This window comes from Periplaneta americana, chromosome 12, assembly GCF_040183065.1.
Source record: "Periplaneta americana isolate PAMFEO1 chromosome 12, P.americana_PAMFEO1_priV1, whole genome shotgun sequence".
Taxonomy (NCBI): Eukaryota; Metazoa; Arthropoda; class Insecta; order Blattodea; family Blattidae; genus Periplaneta; species Periplaneta americana.
In genome coordinates, this window is record NC_091128.1 from 54860057 (window position 1) to 54884758 (window position 24702).

General features: G+C 34.9%; 1 protein-coding gene across 1 annotated transcript in view; it reads left to right on the forward strand.

The window, feature by feature from the left end:
* The window catches only part of LOC138710446 (uncharacterized), a 49175-nt gene that overhangs the window by 17772 nt on the left and 6701 nt on the right, over positions 1–24702 (forward strand). Inside the window, exons 4-9 of the mRNA XM_069841344.1 lie at positions 3036–3433; positions 7846–8016; positions 10503–10608; positions 12433–12597; positions 16105–16387; positions 18773–18968. Coding sequence (XP_069697445.1) covers positions 3036–3433; positions 7846–8016; positions 10503–10608; positions 12433–12597; positions 16105–16387; positions 18773–18968 — 1319 coding nt within the window. The remainder of the gene's footprint in view (positions 1–3035; positions 3434–7845; positions 8017–10502; positions 10609–12432; positions 12598–16104; positions 16388–18772; positions 18969–24702) is intronic.

The following is a 24702-nucleotide window of genomic DNA, read 5'->3' on the forward strand; positions in this document are numbered from 1 at the left end:
ATTTTTAGGCTTGTTACGTTTTCAGTGTACCAATATAGTAAGTGACTGTTTAGTGACTTCTTAGTGTATGTATTTGGTGTATGTCAGCTGCATTGAACATACAGTACAGTCCCAGAAACAAAAAAAAATTGCCCGACTTTTGAAGCTCCTTACAGAGCACGATTCACACAATGATGATTTACGAGGCACATCTGGAAAGTAAGTTTCCCGATTTTTTCCCCTTGAAAGTAAACGTAATTAGCCGTGTCAATTGCGCATGCTTAACAGATCTATGACGTATCAATCATATGCCAGCCAGACAGGTCCCGCCTGGTGCTAGTAGCATGGAAGCAGTGGTCCGAAATGGAAGCTCTTATTCTTTCTCCCGCCGCCTGTGAGGTTCGGTCGGTGATAAAGTTCTTTAATGCACAAAGCATTGCGCCAATTGAAATTCATCGGCAGCTCTGTCAGATCTATGGGCCGAACATCATGAGTAAGCAGATGGTGCGTCGCTGGTGTAGGCAGTTTTCCGAAGGTCGTCAAAGTGTCCATGATGAAGAGCGCAGTGGGCGACCATCCCTCATCAATGATGATCGTGTTGAGCTGGCACGGCAGTGCATCATGGAGAACCGTCGCTTCACGATTATGGAGCTGAGCAGCCATTTTCCGCAGATATCGCGATCCTTGTTGCATGAGATTGTCACTAAGCACCTGCTGTTCAAAAAAGTGTGTGCCAGGTGGGTGCCGAAAAACCTGACACCCGAACACAAAATGCAACGTTTAGGAGCAGCACTGACATTTCTGCAACGGTGTCATGATGATGGCGACGAGTTCCTCGACAGGATCGTCACGGGCGATGAGACTTGGATTTCGCACTTCACCCCGGAAACCAAGTAGCAGTCAATACATTTGCGGCATAGTGGATCTCCAGTCAGGACGAAATTCAAACAGACGCTGTCGGTACGGAAAGTGATGTGCATGGTGTTCTGGGACAGGAAGGGCATTCTGCTCATTGACTTCCTTCCAAGCGGTGAAACAGTGAACGCTGACCATTACTGTGAAACATTGCGAAAATTGCGACGTGCCATTCAAAACAAGAGGTGTGGAATGCTTACTGCAGGTGTTGTGCTCCTCCATGACAATGCTCGTCCACATACAGCTCGGCACACAGCAGCTGTTTTGACGGAATTTGGCTGGGAGTTGTTTGATCATCCACCCTACAGTCCTGATCTTGCTCCCAGCGATTTTCACGTTTTCTTGCACCTCAAGAAATTGCTGTCCTCCGATGAGCGTTTTGGAACGACGAAGAGCTGAAGACATCTGTCACACACTGGTTCCATTCACAGGCGGCAGAGTTCTACGACAGAGGGATACAAAAGTTGATCCCACGATACGACAAGTGTCTCAATTCTTATGGTGGCTATGTTTTAAAATAGCTGAAACATTGCTGTACCTTTTGCCAATAAATGTTTTCCTGAAAGTATGTGTTCTTTTTTTTTTTTTAAAAAAATAGGGAAACTTACTTTCTGGATGCGCCTCGTAACAACTGTTTTCAACCCAGTATTATTTGAAAACTTATGCAGATGATGTTTTAATACTAGGTAAATCAGTGAGAGCGATCCAAGAAGTGTTGGAACAATTTAATGAGGAAGCAGTGAAAGCAGGGCTGATTATAAACGAGACAAAAACTAAGTACATGAGGATTAATAAGAACATAGAAAATACAAGACAAGAACCATTAAAATTTAGAAATATGAGATTCGAAGAAGTAACTAGTTTTAAATACCTTGGAACCTTAATCACATCTAAAAATGAAATAGGAGAAGAAATTGAAAATAGGAATGCGGCTGGAAACAGATGTTAAGGAACGTGTTTAAATCAAGAGCAGTAAGTAAAAAGGTTAAAATTAAAATTTATAAAGCATTAATTAAACCAGTAGTTACATATGGGAGTGAGGTATGGACCATGTCACAAGCTGACATGCTACTGTTAAATACATGGGAAAGGAAAATTAAGAAAAATCTATGGACCTCTGAAAATAAACGACATATGGAGAATTAGAACAAATTATGAGTTACAAAAGTTATACAAAGATATTGATATAGTTGGCGATATACAAAAGAAAAGACTGCAATGGATAGGGCATGTTATAAGAATGAAGGAGGATAAATTGGTAAAGAAGGCCCTAAATGGGAAAATTGAGGGCATAAGAAGAAGAGGCAGGCCTAGAACAAGATGGTTAGATGCTGTTGAAAACGATTTGAGGGAAATGAAGGTTAAAAGATGCAGAAAAACAGCAGAAGATAGAGAGGCATGGGCAACTATTATGAAGGAAGCTAAGGTTCTCAGAGGACCGTGAAGCTCAGGAGTAAGTAAGTAAGTAAGTAATTATTTGAAAAGTATTACAGGAAGGTATTTCACAATTAATATAAAAAGCACGAAATTAATCTGAAAATAAGATCAAATCATTATGTAAACAAACACGATACAGTATGACAACCCTGATTATGACAGTTTATCACAGGCATTCCAATAGCGCTTTACTCACACAGACTACAAAGTTAAGAGTTCGGACTGTTCACCACTCCAGTACTCTCTGTTGTCTACATGACATCAGCAAGGCTGCGCAAATGACATCATATTTACCACAGATATATCTTCTATGATCTTAATATTAATCATTCAGGTACCTTATCTGGACAGATGACTGACACTAGAAAATAAAACATTATCTCCTAGAATCTTAGTTTCGATTCATTGAAGTTTGAGGTTATTTTAAGAATGTGACTTCTCGGATGTCTACCTTTCCTTCCTAATATAATTATGTTTTTTGCCAGTAAGAAATGGCTTCACTCTTCTTATCAATGTAATGTTATTTTGATCGTGTAAAAAATAAAATCATAACCAAATTTTTTTATTATTAATATTTTTAGAACTTCTTTCCATAGGAGCTTCGTGATATAATACAAATTCTTATTGTAGTTCACAGAAATCGAAGATCATGAGTTTATGACTTCAGTTTTGTAAACTTGGATTTCTTTTTTTTTGTTTTTTAGGTGAGAGTGGTGTTACCTGTACCAGACTACTACGAAATTGTACGAAGGTTTGGATCGCAGGCCAGACTTGGTGTATGGCAGAGTTCAACGCGTGAGGATGAACCGATGATCTGGAGGAGAATGAATGTTCCACTTACATTACCAAACACATCTACCAGCTGTTCTGTTCCTGTTGTTTCATTTACTGTTCATCATTTTTCTTTCTTCAAAGTTGTTTGGGACATTTTAGCGACGTCACTTTATGAAGCCAAGATGGGCATGTCATATTTCTATCCATACATCTCGTTCTCCATGATGTGCCAAGCCTTCATGGAGGAAAGTGCTGGAGACAACAGATTTGGTTTAGAAGTCATCTGTTACAGATCTGATAAGAGGTTGCCAGAAGCTACCAATTATAGGTAGGAAACTTTACTTTGAGTGAAATTTGAAAGCAAATTGTTGGATGAGTTGGATTATGTTTCAAGGTATTGGATGATTTAGAGCAGCCGTGGCGAGAACGTGACTCGCGAAACATTGTGGCTCGCAGTGATAGCTGTGCATTTCGCTTGCTTCTAACCTCCGCCAACCTCCACCCTCTCACTCACTGGAGTCAAACTCCATTCCATTTGTATTTGTCTCTGACCTGCAAATAGCATATGTCTCTCTCGAAACCATGTACGAAAGTTCCAAGTAGGATGGGAGGACGCATTTTTTTTGCTGTCAATATGATGAGAATATTAAATGTATGATTTGTTTACAAGTATTACGAGGAAAACGGTTGTATAACATAAAACGACATTATACTACATGTTACTGATGAAACATTAAAAGGTTAAGTGTTATTGTTGTTGTTATCATCATCATCATCGTCATAATCATCTCTGTACGTCGACCTTTTTTCAGCAGATGTACGAATAATGCAGTTAGCTCTTCAATTTGAACTCACTGATTTACTATGTGATGTCAAATGAAAGCTAGATGTAAGGACTTGACAAATGTTGAACTTTCAAATCTTTGCCAAAAAATAAATATCCAAAGCTTCATTCTTTCGCTTGCTCTGTTGAAGCCATGTTCTCTACAACTTACGTTTGTGAAAAATTATTTTCATCAATTAAAATAGTAAAAACCAAATTTAGATCACGATTGACAGACAAATATCTTTGTGATCAACTACGACTGGCAGTAAGTGACATAATTCCTCATTTTGATACTTTGTTGCAGAGACATTCTGAAGACAGTTAATTTTAGGTTGTGATATTGTTCATTTATTGTTCATTTCTTTCTTCATTACACGTACTAAACATTAGTTTGTAGCCTTGTACTGTATAAAATTATATTTAAGTGCTTGATGTAAGGAAAATGAAAATCCGTTAATAAGCAGACAGTTGCTTCACTTCCCCTTCGGGTGTCCGTCTCCCTCCATAGGTGCTATGCACATTGCAGGTTACACAGTGGCTTGGCGCACGATTACATTTTAGCCACCGCTGATTTAGAGGATGTTGCAAGGTTTTAAAAGCAAGAAGATGGAAATTAAAGCCACAAGATAAGGAGGAATGGTATGTTGTTATTATGGATAGGATTGTCATAATCATAAGGAAGGAAACCGTAACATAGATTGAATTTAGTTGTAATCCATTACTTACATTCTACAAATGGCTTTTAAGGAACCTGCATGTTCATTTGCCACCCTCACATAAGCCTGCCATCGGTCCGTATCCTGGGCAAAATTTATCTAGTCTCTATCATCATATCCCACCTCCCTCAAATCCATTTTAATATTATCCTCCCATCCTTATTGTATGGATTCGTAACAAGCTTTTTTTTTATGGTGATGGATTGTTAGCCCTTTACCCAACCCCCAAGCTGGAGAACCACCCCTTATCAGCTGTCCACGACTGCTTATTCAGTATATTCGCAGCTACCCTCCATATCTGGAGGCCATCTCCTCTAACCATAACCTGAGGACGTGCCATGCCGTGATGATAGGGACCCACAATATATTGTTGTAATCCATTATCATGCCTAATTGTCTGTGAATAGTATTTCCAACCCTGCAAAGAAATTTGGATGTTGGGGTTGTGAACTCGCTCACTCTATTATTATGGGTAAGAGAAAGCTGGATCAACCCTAGGCTACTACAAATAATGAAAATTGATAATGCTAACAGTAAATTACGAAGTATCAGTGAGCTACCAAACAAATGTTTTTGAAAGGGATCCATGACAGTGATAGTTTTTATACCCTTATCCACAAGTGTGGCTTTTTTCACCTCTAATTTTTTCGAACTTCCAGGAATGTAGATTCAGTTCACTCTGTGTGCGTGCGTGCGTGCATGCACATTTTTTGCACTTGTTTAACATGTTCTCCATCACTATCTTAAGTTCCCATTGAGAAATAGAAGCAATCTCCTGACGAATGTTATGTTTGAGATCATTCGAGGTGTGTGGGTTTGCCCTGTACACTTTATTTTTTTATTGAACCTTGAAGACAAAACTCACAAAGGTTAGATTGTCAATGAAGTGGGTCATAAATTAACACTAATGATTCTGACCTGGAAAACTTGGTCAATTTATTCTACGGAAACATTTACTTTATATGCGATGGTGGAATCTTGATGAAAGAACGCAAAATTTCATTCCATCTTGATTATCTCATAAAAAGGGATGTAAATTCATATTCACATATCTGTTGGTATTAATAAATTGTTTCTTAAAAAATTCATTCATTCATAGTTTTCTGCCCAAGGGCAGGTCCTTCACTGTAAACCCAGCTTTCTCCAATCTTTCCTATTTTCTGCCTTCCTCTTAGTCTCTGCATATGATCCAATGTAATCTTAATGTTATCTATCATCTGATATCTTCTTCTGTCCCGAACTTTTTTCCCGTTTACCATTCCTTCCAGTGCGTCCTTCAATAGGCAGTTTCTTCTCAGCCAGTGACTCAACCAATTTTGTTTTCTCTTCCTTGATAGTTTCAGCATCATTCTTGCTTCACCCACTCTTTCCAACACAGCTGCATTTCTTATTCTGTCTGTCCATTTCACATACTCCATTCTTCTCCATATCCTCATTTCAAATGTTTCTAGTCGCTTCTTTTCACTTTGTCGTAATGTCCATGTTTCTATCCCTGTATAATGCCACACTCCAGACAGACCACTTCACTAGTCTCTTCCTTAATTCTTTTTTTCAGAGGTCCGCAGAAAATGCTCCTTTTTCTATTAAAAGCTTCCTTTACCATTGCTACTCTCCTTTTGACTTCCTGGCAGTAGCTCATGTTACTGCTTGTAGTACATCCCAAGTATTTGAAGCTGTCCACTTACTCTACTCCCTTATTTAGAATTCGTACTTTACCTTCTTTATTTTATTTTATTTTTCTTCCGATAATCATGGTCTTCGTCTTGCGTGCATTTATCTTCATCCCATTCTGCTAACAATGCTATTTCATCAGCAAATCTTATGCTAGCTATTCTTCTTCCTCCTATGATCACCCCTCTCATGTTCTGAAAACAAGTCTTCGCTAAATCCTCCAAGTAGATGTTGAAGAGGGTAGGTGATAAAGGGCATCCTTGTCGTACTTCTCTCCCTATTTCACTTCATTCTGACATCTTAAAAAATATGGCCCAATAATTCTTTCCCTGCTCATGGCACATCGTGCACCAACTTTCTTCTCATCTAGAGGAATCTTGTGAATAATGTCTGTTTTTTTTTTCATTGGAGCAGCAGCAATAACTTCATGAATTTACATATAGATGTAGAGGTACAACCAAGCCTTGTCAGAGAAGAAAATATGATATGAATCCATTTGTTCTTCTTGCATGTTATTCACAACCTTTTTTTCAGAATCGTCTTGATGAACAGACTCTGTATATGATATGATATGATATATATTTGTCGTTAAGCACTTACTTCCGGTGAGATGGGACTTCACATGTTTTGTATACAGTGCCATCCCACCTTATTACATAGCAAATTTATGCAAGTCATAACTTACTTCCTTCTCTTTTTCACTTATGTTCTCTTTAAATGTATCTTGTCACCTCTCGTTCACAAGCCTACCTATCTATATTTCCCCACTTCTCCAATACTGACCCCACACTTATATCCTCCCTTTACTTTACTTCACTTCCTATTGATATCTTGAACCCCCCCCCCCCCCCAACCTACTATTTTCTTAGACTCTGTTTATAGATAAGGATCATATATGAACATACAATATTCCAAAGAAAACCTAAACTTAGCTCTAATACACACTTTTTAAAGAGATACTGACTCAGACTGACCGAGAACACACCATACACGTGTGATATAGTATGACCTTCATGTGCTAGAAACCAATAAATACCAAGAAACCGCATGTGTGACCCATGTTAGAGTCCACACCTGTGGAGTAACGGTCAGCGCGTCTGGCTGCGAAACCAGGTGGCCCGGGTTCGAATCCCGGTTGGGGCAAGTTACCTGGTTGAGGTTTTTTCTGGGGTTTTCCCTCAACCCAATACGAGCAAATGCTGGGTAACTTTCGGTGCTGGACCCCGGACTCATTTCACCGGCATTATCACCTTCATATCATTCAGACGCTAAATAACCTAGATGTTGATACAGCGTCGTAAAAAAATAACCCATGTTAGATTCAGACACGCATTAGTTCATCAACTGTACAAAGCATGTTGCACATTGTATCTTTATCATTTTATTTCTACAGCCTTTTTCTATGTGTTACATTACTGTAATGTGTTGTTAGATGTAAACGTTTTTACATTATAATAATCAAAATGATTTATAATTTGTTACGTGAAGGTGAGAAACATTATAGAGTTGCTTGATGTTCTTCTATAGGCATCGTGTGGGTTCGAGTTTGAAACCCAAGTTGGTACGCCCAGGTCGGATTCTAATTCGTTTAAGATCACAAATGTTTGATGCTGATGTTGAAGCTGGAGAGGACAAAGAAATGGCGAAAGAAGAGCCTGACTTTCGAGGGAGGGACTTTGAGAAGCAATATGCATGCAGGTGAGCGAGATTGATAACAGTACAATTTAATTGTTATGTCTGACTATTTTCTAACATCAGCCAAGGCATTCCTACACTCTGTTATTTTGGAATTGTCATAGTCAATTCTTAGATTGCAGACATCTGGATAGAGAGGATGGTAATCATTAGATTTGGATTTGAATTTTGAAGTGAAAAATGGACTGCTCATTCAGGATAGGCCTACAGTCCTTGTACATACTGTCACATCTATGATCTGAAACATCCCAAAGGAAACCATGCTAAGACTTTTGTCATCCTTACAAATCCATTGTTCTCAGCAGGATTTCAATTCATGAATCTCACTTATATCAAAGAATTGACATAATTCTTATTTACCCATCCTCTCCTTCGCAGTTTCACTTGCACATTGTTCACTTTATTTCGTTTTCTTTAATTTTAGGTTTTATCGTCATTGTATGGCCAATGACTCTAGTCAAGTGCCACTGCATTGAATTAAAATCATTTAAATTAACTTGGGGTGGAACTTATAAATCCAACCTTTATCCATTAATTTTACTACAGAAAAAAGTATTAAAAGTTTGTTGTTTAAACATTTCAAAATTTTCAACATTAAACAAATGTAGCCTATTATTTTATTTTATTAAAATATTTTCATAGAAATTTTAATAACTTTGCAAGGTATATACATAAATATAGAACTAAAAATATGAATTCTCTGCGTTAGTCTGAACCAAAATGTAAAACCAATGCAGCTTTTTATCATAGCATGAGTCAAGTTCCCAGATTATTAAACAAATTTTATTCCAATATTATTTTAACCACGAATCCTCTCCAAATTAATAAAAAATAAAAAAAAACTGTATTGGATTTATAGTTTGAGTGTAAACATATTAAACACTATTTTAATCTGTATTCGCTCTCAGTTTTAATTTTATTTTTGTCTATATTGGAATCCCCTCCTGAGCACGAGTCTTACTCATTCAGGAGTGGGCTAGTTTATCTTACATTGTATTAACTTGTATTCATTTCATACTTGCTAGCAATAAAATAAATAAATATCTTACCTGGTTCCACTAACAAAAAGAGAGATCTGAATTTGAATTGAACATATTTTAAACCTAAATTTCAGTGCTAATTTGTGTTATGTTTGATTATATTACTTTGTTTAGTAAATATAGGCTACAGCCAAAACTTTCTGTTTGAAAAGACTTAATATCGTACATTTAGTCTGATGAGTTGTAAGTTCTTATTAGATATGTTGTTTTAAATGTACTGTAGTCATATAGAAACTAACATTTTATTATGGTAGAATTAAAACAGTGATTGGTAACACCCCCTGTTATTCCTAAAGCATTTATGTTTTAATCTGGGACTGAAAAGCTCACACTACACTATATGCTGTATATGTCCCTTCTAAAGGGACTGAAGGGAAAACGACTTTTTTGTTGAATTTAATTTTCCCTCACATTATCAATTTTATTCAGATTTCTTTTTAACAGTAAGATCAATATTTTTCACGTGAAGACTTGAAGTGAATGAATTTAGAATTATAGTATGAATACATTGCTGATTTTTTCCTATGGAGTGCACATTATAAAAAAGATTCTACATCTTGATTACACAACTTTTAACACTATATCACTTTGGAAAACACATTATATGTCTTTCACGTGTTAAATTTTATGTTACCTTGTTAACATGTTTCGGCCTGCTATTGGCCATCATCACAACTGGTTGTTGCTGATCTTGGCGCCTTTTGTTTTGTTTCCTGTGTGGGTTTGTTTGTGTAGTGTAATGTGGAGTCAGAGAGTGTGTGTGTTCTGAAATTGAGTTGTGTGTTGAGAATTTCATTTGGATGTGTTTTTCTGTGTCTGCAACCTCATTCAAGAAATTAAATTACAATATCGCATAGAGAACAAATAATACTCTACAAAAACATCTCAACACACAAACAACACAAACAAATACAACCACACAGGCATATACGAATTCAAATGTAACACCTGCAACAACTTCTACATAGGACAGACAGGCAGATCATTTCAAACTGTTACAAAGAATACATCACAGCCATAACAAAATTACAAAACACTTCCATATATGCAGAACACATCACAAATGCTAACCACACATACAGAGACATCAACACAGATATGGAAATTCTACACATTCAACCAAAAAGCCAAAAACTAGACACACTAGAACAATACGAAATATACAAACACACAAAAACACATCCGAATGAAATTCTCAACACACAACTCAATTTCAGAACGCACACACTCTTTGACTCCACATTACACTACACAAACACACCCCCACAGGAAACAAAACAAAAGGTGCCAAGACCAGCAACAACTAGTTCTGATGCTGGCCAATAGCAGGCCGAAACATGTTAACAAGGTAACATAAAATTTAACATGTGAAAGACATATAATACGTTTTCCAAAAAAAAGATTAATTTGTAATGCTGCTTTATTAATTTATTTACTTATAATTCTTAGGTTCAAGCCTAATGTAAATGTTGAACGAGGTACATTCGGAAAAGTCATTGTGGAGAGAATAATCACTGGAAGCAAAGACCCTTTGTTTGAGTTCAATCTCCATAAGGTAAGTTATGATGTTTCCAGTACTCTGTTTCATACAGTAATTTGAAGGTGGGTTTTATTTGCATTGATAACATTTTTTAACTTCGTCATACTTAGGTAAAAGTAATTAAGACATTCATATGTTTCTAGAGAGTACTGTGTTTGTTGGAAGGAAATAATATTTTGTCATTCGAGAGATGTGCTGTATACAAACTGTATTAATTCAGTCATACACTCTTTGTGTGTACTGGTAACTGTAGTGTATAAATCTGGAAACTGCTTTTACCAACTTATACGTGCAGATGTTTATATAAAAAAATAGCAATGAAATAATTAGTTGCAAAATTTATTTTATCACATAGACAACCTGGAAAGTGTTACAAACTAATTTTTTTCTTCCCAGTATCAAAAATAAATTAACAACAATGTATCAAAACTCACGTTTTTGTTTTCTCTTATTATTAAAGGTTTTTTTTTTTTTTTTTTTCTGTGTCTTAGTAATGTGAATGGCCTTGTTCAGTTACTTAACATGTTGTGGCTTGCTTTTGATCAGTGTATTGATATCTTCAGGAAAAAAGTTTCATTTCATCTGGACAGCTCTTAATGAGGCTGAGAAATGTCTGAAGGTTTATGGACGGTTAAAAACAGCGATTTTCTACATTTTCTGCATAAGCTCAATGTAATTCATATATGATGATTATGCTGACCAATTCATTTGTTTGATTCTCTACAATGAGGGTGAGCATTATCATCGACAAAAACAATATTGGTCTTTAAATGGTTGAATAAGCCCAAGGAACTTCATCAGTGTGTACCTTTGGGCATCCCATCTCCCTTGAATGGGTATCTGAGCTTCAGGTGTGCGACATATATTAATCCAGCCCAAAACATTACACTACCACCATTTTTACATTTCCACATCTTTTCTTGTCGTGTATCTGGCCTAAGTGCTATCGTTGTTTCTTCTGAAAATATCACATTACGCCATTCACATACAGTAATGATATACCTTAAGCAGCAGTCATCAGCACAGTGCACCCTCAGGCTAGCATCTCTTACCCGAGGATAAGAGACTGCACTATGGTGCATCTGCGGCTGCTGGCGGGTATGCTCCCTCCCTCTTTCTGCTGCACTATGGGGAATATTACGAAGCACTGCTTACCCATTACCCATTTCAGCGAGTGCTGACGACCACTGCCTTAAAGGATTATAAACAACTTTTAGTAACATACAATGTTTTTCTATATCAACTAATAATTACGTGAATATTATTTTATATTAGAATGAATATTTTCTCAATCTGCTTGAATATAACTTTGCGAACATAAATGGGAAGGGGATCATTGTAAACAGATAATCATAACACAACACGAAATTAAATTAACTGTGGGTATCAGTTCTGTCACATGTAACTTTTTAAGTGAGCAAATTTTGTTGTACTTCCTTTGTGTACTTGTTGGAGAAAGAATTGTTCTTTGCAATTTATTAGTATAAATTATGGATAATATCATTTTCACTTACTACAATCTTTAGAATTTTTCGTTTTTTAGGTATGCATGTCTCACACCCAGTAAAATATTGTCGTAAGTCGAAAATCATGTATTACTTTCGTAAATTATTTCCAGTGCTGTTCTACTAGTTGGAGATATGAAATTCTAATATTAAAGTAGTAAATTATCAAAGATTTTGGTTCCTAGTTATTAAAATATTTTTACAGCAGCATTTTATTAGGAAATAGCATATCTTTACAAATCACAATTATCGAGTTAAGATGCTATTTTACTGGGAGCATGATGTGTAAGACAAGAACATGAAACATGATGGTGATTTTCTTTTCTATTGACAGACTGGCTTTGAAAGTGAGGTATCATTGCCAGTGGGTTGCGAACGCTGGACTGTGTTTGCAATGAAGGAGTTGGCATCTTCTTTACAAATCACAGAAGGAAACAACTGGAGAAAATTTGCTCAATACATTGGTTTCACCAAAAGTGAGATCAAGAGCAAATTGCAAGTAAGTTAAGTATAATTTAAGACTTCCATTGTAGTCAGTATGATGTGAAAATGAGATTCTTTAAAATTATAAATTAAGACATAAATTCTTAGTTATCAACCTGTTGTAGACAATTCTAATGCCCAAGCGATTTAAAGCATTATCTTTGCTAGTGTTTCTCAAAGTTTCAGGTGTCATGAACCAGCTTGAAGTTCGTACTTTATTTTGGCGGACTGCCTAAAATGTTTTACATAATTTAGACTGGTCAACAAGTTCTACTCATTAAATATTTGCATAATGTAGTGAATTAAACATCCTTAATAAATTGATAGTGTTATTAAATTTTAGTTTCAGTTTTTTAATATAATTTGAAAATACATAAATACGAAGTTAGTTTATATTTCATTACGTCTTTTCTATGAAAAGTGAAACCAACTTTTTTTTTTTTTTTATACTTCCCATAAGACTGTCAATGTGATTGTTGATGTTGCTTTGCAGCTGTTGTTTTGCAAAGTTTGTCTCATTCTGGATACTCTTAAGTCACAATATTAACTTTATTTCTATATTTGTGGCATGGAAAATCTAATTCTGCTAAGTGCCATCTTCGTCAATGAATTAATGTTAGCTGTTTATACAACTGCTGCTAACTATCGATCGTCTTAAGTGCGATGTAATTGATATATAAATTAGTCATGGCCTATATATCATTACATATTTTATTGATTATTTCAGCATTCGAGCTGACACACTTTAATAGGTGTTTTTTTTCTTTTTTTTTTTTTTTTCCTCGCATAAAGGATGCACCCTGGTTTTTTTGTTATAAAAATCGAAAAAAAAGTGCATCTATTACGTGGGTAAATACAGTATTATTTTGTTTGCAGCCTGTTGCATTAACTTCTCTTTGGAGATTCAGAGGACTATGGTCCCCCATTGAGAATCACTTCCATAGAGTATGTCTTAGAAGACATAAGTATTTTTTATTACAAAAAGTGTTTTCTATGCAGTGCAGAAAATGGAAGTTAAATTTTCTTATTTGGGTGACAGTAATTATACAATTTCATTTCTGTATGTTATAAATTACAGACAGGAATGTTATTGATACAGTACAATTCCTCGTATCCGGCAACTGTGGGACAAAGCCAGTGGCAGATAACTGATTGTGCCGGATAATTGAAAAATATGTTTGTATGTTATGTAATGACATATTGTGCTGCACAAACATTTTTTTCCATGTTGAAATTTAGTAATTTTCATATAGATATTTAAAAATAAAGTTTTGAAATATGTACAATATTTATTTTTAATACTGAATATGGTAATGTACATTCATCAGTTCATAAGATAGATAGATAGATTTATTCATTCCATAATATTCTTACATTTGCTATATAGCATAGAATAAAGAACATGTCCAATTCTTACGTTTAACAATAAAATGCAAATATGAAATATGTACAGAATTAATACCTTAATAACAATAATATTTTATACAATGTAATATGTTTACCATTTAATAGTATTATAATATTTAGACAGTACTGTGAAATGTCAGAATTCATCTAGAGAATAGGCAGTGTGAGATATTAAGTAATTTTTTAGTTTTACCTTAAATAATGCAGGGTTTTGACTATGATTCTTAATGTCTTCAGGAAGACTATTGAACATTTTTATCGCCATGTAACGTACTCCCCTTTGAAAGCATGATAAATTTGATGATGGCGTATGAAAATCATTCCTTCTGCGGGTATTTATACTATGTATGGCTGAGTTAGTTGGAAAATTTTCTTTATTACATAAGAGGAAATTTATTGTAGAGTATATGAATTGATTTGTTAAGGTTAGAATCTCTAATTTTTTTAAAAATAATCTACATGATTCTCTAGCCTTTGCTCCAACTATTATTCTAATGGCTCTTTTTTGTAATAAGAATATATTTTTACTATCTGCAGAATTTCCCCAAAATATTATTCTGTAGGACATAATGGAATGAAAATAGGCAAAATATATTGTCTTTAAGATACTGCTGTTTAGAAATTGTTGTAACGACCTAATTGCGAAGCATGCTGAGCTAAGTTTGGGGGTTATTTCTTTGATATGATTTTTCCAATTTATTGTATTATTAATATGCAAACCAAGAAATTTGGTTGTTGATGTTTCTAGCAGAGGTATATTGTTGATAGTTGTGTCCAATGTTTCAGAGATTAAATTTGAAGTGGCTTTAAATTGAATTATGTTAGTTTTATTAATGTTTAATGCTAGTTTATTGTAATACAGTAATACATAATAGCGAAAAAAAAAAATACCAAAATTTTCATAACCTTATGACAATTTTAAATGGCGGTCATGTGAGTCATGTAATGTGAAGAGCAGTGTAGCTAATGTCGCAAATATGAAGATGACGAAGTAACGCTTGATGATTTGAGTGTAAGAATATTTCACTTGTGTTTTGCGGAATCCATTGTGCAACAGCAGTGCTTAGCAGTAATAGTCATGATACTATCTATCACTCAAATGAAATTTTTGCACGCTGTAGGAACAGAGAATTTCACACTTTCCTCTTTAGACTCATCCAACACCCTACACCCCTTCGAAACGGGCGAGTTCAAGTGGTAAATTTAAAGATATCGTCTCTGTGGATTGTTTGCAAGGTCTAAGTGACAGCTTACTGATGCTATCCGATATACTCCAGGGACATAGTGAGTTTTTTTTTGTCTTTGTTTTCACGTGTGAACAATGTAAAGAGTAAACAGATATGTGGCATGTGTGATCCTTGAAAGGCACTCACATCTTCGTTTGACTCTTCCCTTTCGCATGAATGACTTTTTTTTTTTTTTTTGGCCTAGCCAAAAGTGCCGTTGTTTTGGTATTGCCTGTTATTTGGGTGCCGGATACGAGGGATTTTACTGTAACATGATAAAAACTGAATTGTTACAAGGTATGTGTTATGTTTGTGACTTTTTGTAGTATCATTTTCCAGAGGGCATATGTTTAGTAAGCATGTTAATTGGGTTATTTGGAGAAAACTTTGCAATGCTTACATGACCAATTTTTTTCATATGAAGGAAGCAGTGGCAAATATATTATGTGGAGCCATTGCCTGTGGATGATGTTTGAATGAAGTAAATGTATCTCACTATACTTCGTTCCATAATGTCTGACAGGCAACATAAATATTTTTGGCAGAGGAGGAGAGAAGTATAATTGCTATTCAACCAGTGGCAGAGGTCTCATTCTATGCTTATCTTGAAGTTGGGCAGGGGTAAAACACTTGAGACTGCCCAACTTCAAGATAAGCGTGAAATGAGATCTCTTCCATTGGTTTAATAGCAATTATATTTCTCCCTCTTTGCTGGCAATATTTATGTTGCTTTTCAGACATTATGGAACGCTTTTGTGTATATTCTTTAACATTTTCTAGACAAATTATGATTGATATGATTCATGAATTAAATTTAAACTATAGCAAAATTGTACGAAATTAAATTTAACTTTTGATGATAACAATGAGCACTGACTTGTTACTTTCAGTATTCACCAGATCCATTCCTGTCAATGATGAACCTATATAACAGCCGTGGTGGAACTCCAGAGGAATTCATTCAGGCTTTGTATGCAGTGAGTCGTGATCTTCGACTGAATAATGCTGGTTTCTCTGGCTCCAATAGTGAAGGTGGCAGCAGTAGTCATTCTGGTGGCTCTCGCGGTTCAGATAGTCAGGCATCTTCTTCGCAAGGTTCTGCAGATAAAGGAGGAAAACGGTCATTCTGGGGGTACAGACCCTGGGGCAAAGTTAATAATGATTCTGATTCAGGTAAGACTATGCAGTGAAATGCCAGTATAACGAACTCGAGGGTATACTGTAATTATATTCTTTATAGTGAAATTTCGTTAAACCGAAAATTGATTAAATTTCCCTACAAATTGTGTCACATATTATAGAATAACAGATACTGTACCTGGGTTAGGTTTTACTGTATATCCATATTATATTGCAACTTCAATAAGAATTGGTACTATAATGATGATTATGCATATTCGACAACTGAATAATTATTCTTGCATATTTTGCAATATTTTTTACTCATTATGGCCTTGTTAGGACCAAAAATTAAGTTCTACAGAGCAAAAAATATGTTGAACAGGGTTATATAGGTTAGATGTTGTTACATTTACAGCAATCTTGTCGAATTGATTTCTCGAAATGTTAAGATCTATGAGATTGCGTTCTGTATCAATTACTAGAAATATTACCTTTGAGATTGGTACAGAAATACATATTATTTTAACAGTTTGACTTCTTCTTTGTTTGAGGCCCAGTGGCGTCAGATTCAATACTTTTCTCAATTTTTACTTTGTCTTTGAGAAACGTTGAAAGTGACGGTGCACTTATGCCATATTTTCTTGCAACTTCGCTTTTCTTCTTTCCTCTGTCTACTTCTTCAATGATTTTTCTCTTCTTGTCTAGTGAAAACTGCTTTCTTGTCTTTTTTTCTGCCATACCTGCTTCTTTACTTCTTCCCTCAATAATGTTTAGGAACAAACTGCTTTCAAATGTACGATTTTGTTAAATTGATTCATTTAAATATAAATTCAAACCACAACAATTGTGTCTACGAAGTGTATTCAGAAAACTCACTGAAACCAATGGTGACCAGTGCCTAGTGATATAGTCGCGACACTGTTATTCCTGGCGTGACTCCTCCTCCTTGATTACGTCCTAGGAAGTGAAGGCTCTATAAAGTCTAGGTAGGTAGTATCATTCGCCATTTTTGTTCTTTCGTTGCAGAGCTACCACACGAGGAATCTATTTGCCACACCGTTAAACATTATCATGTCGTAGCTCCTATGATAATAAATCAAATGCACTGTAATTCAGCAAATAATTGAGTGGCAAATAACCTCCTCGCATGCTTTCTGCGAACGCCAATGAAAGAGCCAAAATGGCGGGCGATTATATTAAGTATTTATCCAGCCTTAGGAAATGCATAACATCTTCATCAGCGAATTACAAGACGTACACGTTTAAATGTAGCCGAGCTATGTGATTAGCTGCCAGAAATTAGAGTGACAGAACTATAACTCATTGATTTTATTTTCTTTCGAATTTGTTTTAAGTAATTTTTAACTACTTATTAGGCCTAATTTTGTTAAAATAACTTTTTTTTTTTGTAGTGGAATGAATTATTATTATGTTAAACTGAATAGTTCGTTACTTACACATTCTTTAAATTGAACATTTTTAACATGTAAATTAATGGTAAAATGGCGGGGATTAAAAAATCATTTCGTTATTCTGAAAAATCCGTAATTGCGGCGTTTGTAATAGCGTCATTTCACTGTAATATGTATTCGTAGATATAAAACATATTAGTGTAATAATAATCTCTGTGAAAAAGTTTGCTTGTTAACTCTCATTCACTAACGTGAAGACATTATGTAAACATTAATACTGGCACACACTTAGCTGAATTGCTTAAGTGTTGGCTTATGGATTCATATTCTCATTAGCTCAAATGGAATTTAGGGAGGATAAAGATGGTGTTGGAGAAAATTTTCTCATGGTACTCCAATTGCTTCTGTCATCCTACTGTTTCTTCATCATCACTGTATGAGGAGATCTCGTCAGCCATCACTGTAGCACATTCTCTAGAACAAATCAGCTAATCACTGGAAGCAAATAAAGAGAGTAAATAAAAAAGAAGAGAGGGAAGAAGAATAGTATGCCGTAAACAGGGCATGAAATTTGCGATCGGCAGGTCACCATTGACAAACAAAAGTTTGAAATAGGCGACCAAGGCTTAATTAAATTTTAAGACAAAATTTAATTAATGAATTAAAGAAGTGTATTTATATCAGCCTTCTGATTGCTCAGGGTAGGGACAGATGGGTTTATGTGAGGGCGACAGTGAATCTCCTGTTTCTCTAGAAGCCATTTTTAAGTAAGTAAATACAGTGACATAACATATACTTTTGAGGGAATTAACATTTTGATGTGCCATGTTGAACCATGAGTAGTTTTGGTGTGCCTCGAGGAGGAGGAGAAGAAGATTGTGAAACACTGCTCTACAGAACTCAGATATATGGATTTTTTGGCATGTTAACTTTCATGTTCATAGAGAATTTAACTTTCACTGTTTTATGCCATTTTATTTTACACTTGTAACAACCTGATTTCGAATTTTAATATTAATTACAGAATCTACCAATGATACAGAGAATAAAGGAAAGAAACGTTCACGTCCTAGTTCCAATAACAAGAGTGGTGGCGCAGCAAAACGACGTAAGTTTTCTGACATCTCAGAAACTATCTCAAGCTCGTCCAGTGGTCCTGACGATGACAGTGATAAAGAAATGTCAAAAAGAGAAAACAGTATGTCGACAGAAAAACATAGGTAAGAATATAATACTTTTATACACATTATGAACATAATTAAATTGTCTGAAACACTTTTTAATGGACAGACACATTTCCAGCATTCTTGATACTGAAAAAAGTCGTGCTTTCCATCTGTATGTACACACTGTCCCACTGTATCATAACATATGTATTGGACACATTCATTTCACTTCCAATATGTTTTGCCTTGCCTTCAGAAAGTCTGAAGTTCTCTTAGTAATGTTGTTCATATTAGATATTACAGAAAATATTCTAGAGTGGAAATTTGTTTGAGGTCTGCTGTAACAGTTCATTCACTTCTCCCGCCTCCCCCCCCCCATCAAATACCTCATGTAAGAAATGTATGGCCGTGTGCACCATTCTCGATCATCTAGCCCATTTATCAGCAATCACGGAAATATGATTAATTCTTGACAATGATCAAGTTACAGATGCGGTGCACCGACATTTTCCCTCGATCAACTCAGTACCGTCAGCTGACAGTAAGCTCGCTTGAGAAGAATCATCTAAGCGCTAGGTTACCGTGTATAAAACAGCGAACGAACGCACTCTGTCAATTATCGCTTCATTTTTGTTTGTCGGACTGTTTCAAACAACGAGTTAGTCTAACTTGTTGGTTTCAAATAACAAGTTTCAATAATCATGGAAGAAAAAAATAAAAGAGCACCGAACTTTTCACAGTTCAAAGTGGGAATTCTTTTAGAACTCGTTAGCAATTCTGCATTCATATTAGAGAATAAAAGTACTAACGGAAGTTCTCTAAGAGAAAAGCAGGCTACTTGGTTGGATTTAACCTCACAATTCAACATGAGTTATACGTGTTTACATAATTCCACATAATTTGTGACGTAAATTATACAGTGGTTATTTCATATTATTGATAATGATTGGGAAAATTTCAGTATACGGATACTTCACTGACAATTATCTTGAAATAGGCTACTAAAAAGAGCAGATTTGTATGTGTTTATCGAATACTCATCATCTTACTTACGAAAAGACAATAATTTATTTGGAAAAATTTCAGTATACGGATACCTTGCTAACAATTATTTTAAAATTTAAAAAAAAGTAATTCGTCTGTGCATGTCGAATACGCATCATCATGCATACGAAAAGGAAGTTTTTAGTGCCATTTTATTTTGTGTGCACAAGATTGGAATTTTGGAGTAAGAGGGAAAGGAAAGTATCCTTGTTCTGAAATTTATCCATTTATTTTGTGTTAATTTCTCATATTCCTCAATAAAACCCTTGATCATTACAAAATTTTCTCATTCATACCTACAAGAAATAGAATCAAATGCTAAAGACAAAAAATGGATTACACTACTTTCCAACCCAGATATAATTCCCCAGAGACCAAGGAAAACGGCAGTTGCAGCCTTCAGACTATTGACAAATCATGACTGTCTAGCAAGTCATCTCTACAGAATAGGTATCTCAGCTTCACCCATATGTGTCCTGTGTAACGATCCAGCAGAAATGAATGAAGACCACTTGAAGACCTGTGAAGCATTAAGATCAGAAGAAACTACAGTTCAAAAGTATTGGAAAGCACGACTGCTAATGGCTTCATTGCCAGATGCAAGGCACTAGACAACAACATTTTGTGTTCACAAGGTTGGAATTTTGGAGTAAGAGGGAAAGGAAGGTATCCGTGTAATTTCTCTTAATTCAAGCGTAAATAGCCTAATTGTCCAAAACGTCATTAGGTCCTAATAGTTTCAAATGGCAAATCTATAGCTAATAAGTGATAATCTCGCATTCTACAAAATGGTCATTTAGTTTTTAGAATAACTACTTTATTATTATGTTAACAAAATTGGACAGTTAGGCCTAAATAATATTTTGTCCTCAAGTAAAGTCCCGATCTTCTAAAGCAGAAACATATATAAAACATTAGTCTAGTTTGAGAAAAAAAAAAACATTTTTATTATTCATCTACAAACTTACTCTTACTACAATAACACCAATTCTGTTATTTCCGCAGTGATTTGCGTGTTCAGGATACATCATTTCATCTTCAATTCCATCAAGTACATCAAATCGTGCCGCCATTTTGGTTTTCTCGACTTGACCATGTTCAATTCAAGATAATCGGTCCCACAGCCATGATCAAATTTGATCATTATCAACTCGCTTGTTTAACTTTGATCGAGATTGATACTCTGCAAATTGGCATTGAAGATGGTCAAGTGCCGATTTAACCGTGGTCAAATTTTAATCGAGAATGGTGCACACGGGCAGTAAGGTCATTAGTAGGGCTAGGATTTTGATGAAATTGCATCTTTTTTCTAGTAAGCCAGAAAGATAGCTGCTTTAGTATTTATATGTTGTGTGATAAACTGAGTGTTTTAAGGCATATTTGTTAGGGCATTTTTTTGCATTTTTTTGCCTGTTTCAACTCATAAGAGCATCTTTTGTGTTATTCGGACATTTTTAGGCATTTTCATTTAATTTTGGCCACAAATCCCCATTATTAATATAAAATAATGTTTATTTCCTTTGATATTTTGTCTACATTGTCCATTAATACCCTTTATTTTTTACTTGGTTATTTAACGACACTGTACCAACTACGAGGTTATTTAGCGTCGATGGAGTTGGTGATAGTGATATGATATTTGGTGAGATGAGGCCGAGGATTCGCCATAGATTACCTGACATTTGCCTTATGGTTGGAAAAAGCCTCGGAAAAAACCCAACGAGACAATCAGCCCAAACGGGAATCGAACACGCCCGAGTGCAACTCCGATCGGCAGGAAAGCACCTTAACTGACCGAGCTATGCCGGTAGCTAATACCCATTATTTTGTATAATATTTTAATCGTTTTTCTATACAAATATTGCCCTTTTAATGTTAGTACACCCCATGTAATGGATCAGTCCAACCATCCCTTCAATATAGACTCGTATATACTTGCTAATTCCTTATAAGAGTGGCCTTGTGATGGGCTACACGAAAACTACATCAGGTAAAATAATGAATTAAAGTGTACCACTTAGAAAAAATTATGTAAAATTAAATAAATTTAAATGTTGGTACTAGAATTTAATTTAATTACTATTCTAAATATTAAGTAGCACAAAACTCCTTTTCCTACTAAGCCAATTTAGAATGTAAGATCAATTTTTAGGGCATTTTTGAAAGATTTTTAGGTCATAAATGCATTGTTTTTAGGACATTTTTTTTATGATTTATAGGTCATCAAAACCCCCACCCTACTCATTAGAAAGTCACTTCAAGCTTTAAAGCGTTATATACTTATTGTGATATTTTGGAGGGAGGGAGGGAGAAGAAAAAATCACTTCTGATGACAGACTCCTTTTCTGGATAAATTTTTTGTATTGTTGGAAACATGAAACAATACTGAAAGAATAGTATTTGTCAAAAGAAGCATTTAATGCTATAAATCGAATTTATTTTGTTTTGATCACTTTAATTGATCATTGCTTTTGGAATTATCCTATTCACTATTTGTTACAAATTTAGGAAGGAGAATTGAAATGTAACTGGTTGATGTCAAGATGTAAGTTCAACATGTCCTTCAGTAGACAACCACTAGGAACTTCCCATTGACCAAGTTAGAATAACCCCTTACAGATTATAATTTTAAAAGATGAAGTTGATGCTACTCACAGATTTAAGGTTCCTAATTATGTTAAGTGCAGAATACAATGCGTTCTGCGTTGTGTAATTTTCTCCATTCTCCTGTAACTTCAAATTGCTTTAGGTTGTGTAAATTAATGTACAGATTCGTTAAAATATTGATTAATTTCGACTGCACTTTTTCTCGTAGCTGTTCCTTGAGTAATGTGGTGGTAGAGAACTTTATTCCAAAATGAGGCTGCTAAGGAGTTGCAGTGGTACATAGTTTACTGTATAAATTACACTGACTTGTAAAAATTTTACAATAATTAATTGAAGTTTACAATATGAATGAAGTCAGTAAATCAAAATCTAATTTCTAGGGCTGGGATTTTGATGACCTATAAATCATTAAAAAAAAGTCCTAAAAACAATGCATTTATGACCTAAAAATCTTTCAAAAATGCCCTAAAAATTGATCTTACATTCTAAATTGGCTTAGTAGGAAAAGGAGTTTTGTGCTACTTAATATTTAGACTAATAATTAAATTAAATTCTAGTACCAACATTTAAATTTATTTAATTTTACATAATTTTTTCTAAGTGGTACACTTTAATTAATTATTTTACCTGATGTAGTTTCCATGTAGCCATCACACGGCCACTCTTATACGGAATTAGCAAGTATACACGAGTCTATATTGAAGGGATGGTTGGACTGATCCATTACATGGGGTGTACTACGTTAAAAGGGCAATATTTGTGTAGAAAAACGATTAATATATTATATGAAATAATGGGTATTAGCCACCGGCGTAGCTCGGTCGGTTAAGGTGCTTTCCTGCCGATCGGAGTTGCGCTCGGGTGTGTTCAATTCCCGTTTGGGTTGATTGTCTCGTTGGGTTTTTTCCGAGGTTTTTTCCAACCGTAAAGCAAATGTCAGGTAATCTATGGCGAATCCTCGGCCTCATCTCGCCAAATATCATATCACTATCACCAACTCCATCGACGCTAAATAACCTCGTAGTTGGTACAGCGTCGTTAAATAACCAAGTAAAAAATAAAGGGTATTAATGGACAAAATAAGTAGACAAAATATCAAAGGAAATAAACATTATTTTATATTAATAATGGGGATTTGTGGCCAAAATTAAATGAAAATGCCTCAAAAATGTCCGAATAACACAAAAGATGCTCTTATGAGTTGAAACAGGCAAAAAATGCAAAACAAAATGCCCTAACAAATATGTCTTAAACACTCAGTTTATCACATCTTAATATATAAAATTGAATGTGGGTATGTATGTATGTATGTGTGTATGTTCTCTATACAAATCTACACGCTTTGACCAATATGTGCCAAAGTTTGCACATTTAACCTTCATAACCAGGAGAAGAACATAGGCTACATTAAAATTGTGCAAATGGAAGTTAAATTGATTAAAATTATAAAATATAAAAATAAATAGATCAAATCTTCATGTATAATATTAAAATACAAAATCTTCTACAGTCAATTGTTCTTTTATTATTGTCTGTTGTATTCAACATCGACTTTCACGAGGCCTTGGAAATTTTAACACGAAATTAAATTACATTGTTGTTACAGATCGCGAAGGCTAAAACTAGATCATTCATGCAGTATCTTTACTCAGCCCAGGAACGTATTATGAATTTCTCAATGCAGTTGTACATAGTGAGCAGACTGTGTTGTATCCAACTGAATTCTTTGAAACCACAAGGATTGCTATCATTATAATTTAATACTTAATATTGAATCACCAATAGTACTATTGTGAAATACTGACCACCAAAATTATGCAATGAAACAAGAATTGGTGTGAAAAAACTCATTCAGGACGTAGTAATAGAAGTGACAATATTAACTGGCAAAACGAAAGAAGATGTTTTTATCCACACATTCTTATGATACCCACTAACATGCGTTTCGATTTTAAGTAACAGCAATTTCAGTGCGACTAGCATTTGTAATGGTCATATTAAAATTAAGCTCAAGGACAGTCGCTCAAAGTTGCAAACATTAACTTAAAAATTCCGTGTTTTTCACATTCTCAACTATATTTTGTACAAAGAAGTAGGAAAAAAAAAAGATTTTACACACATCAAAAAGAAATCCAAT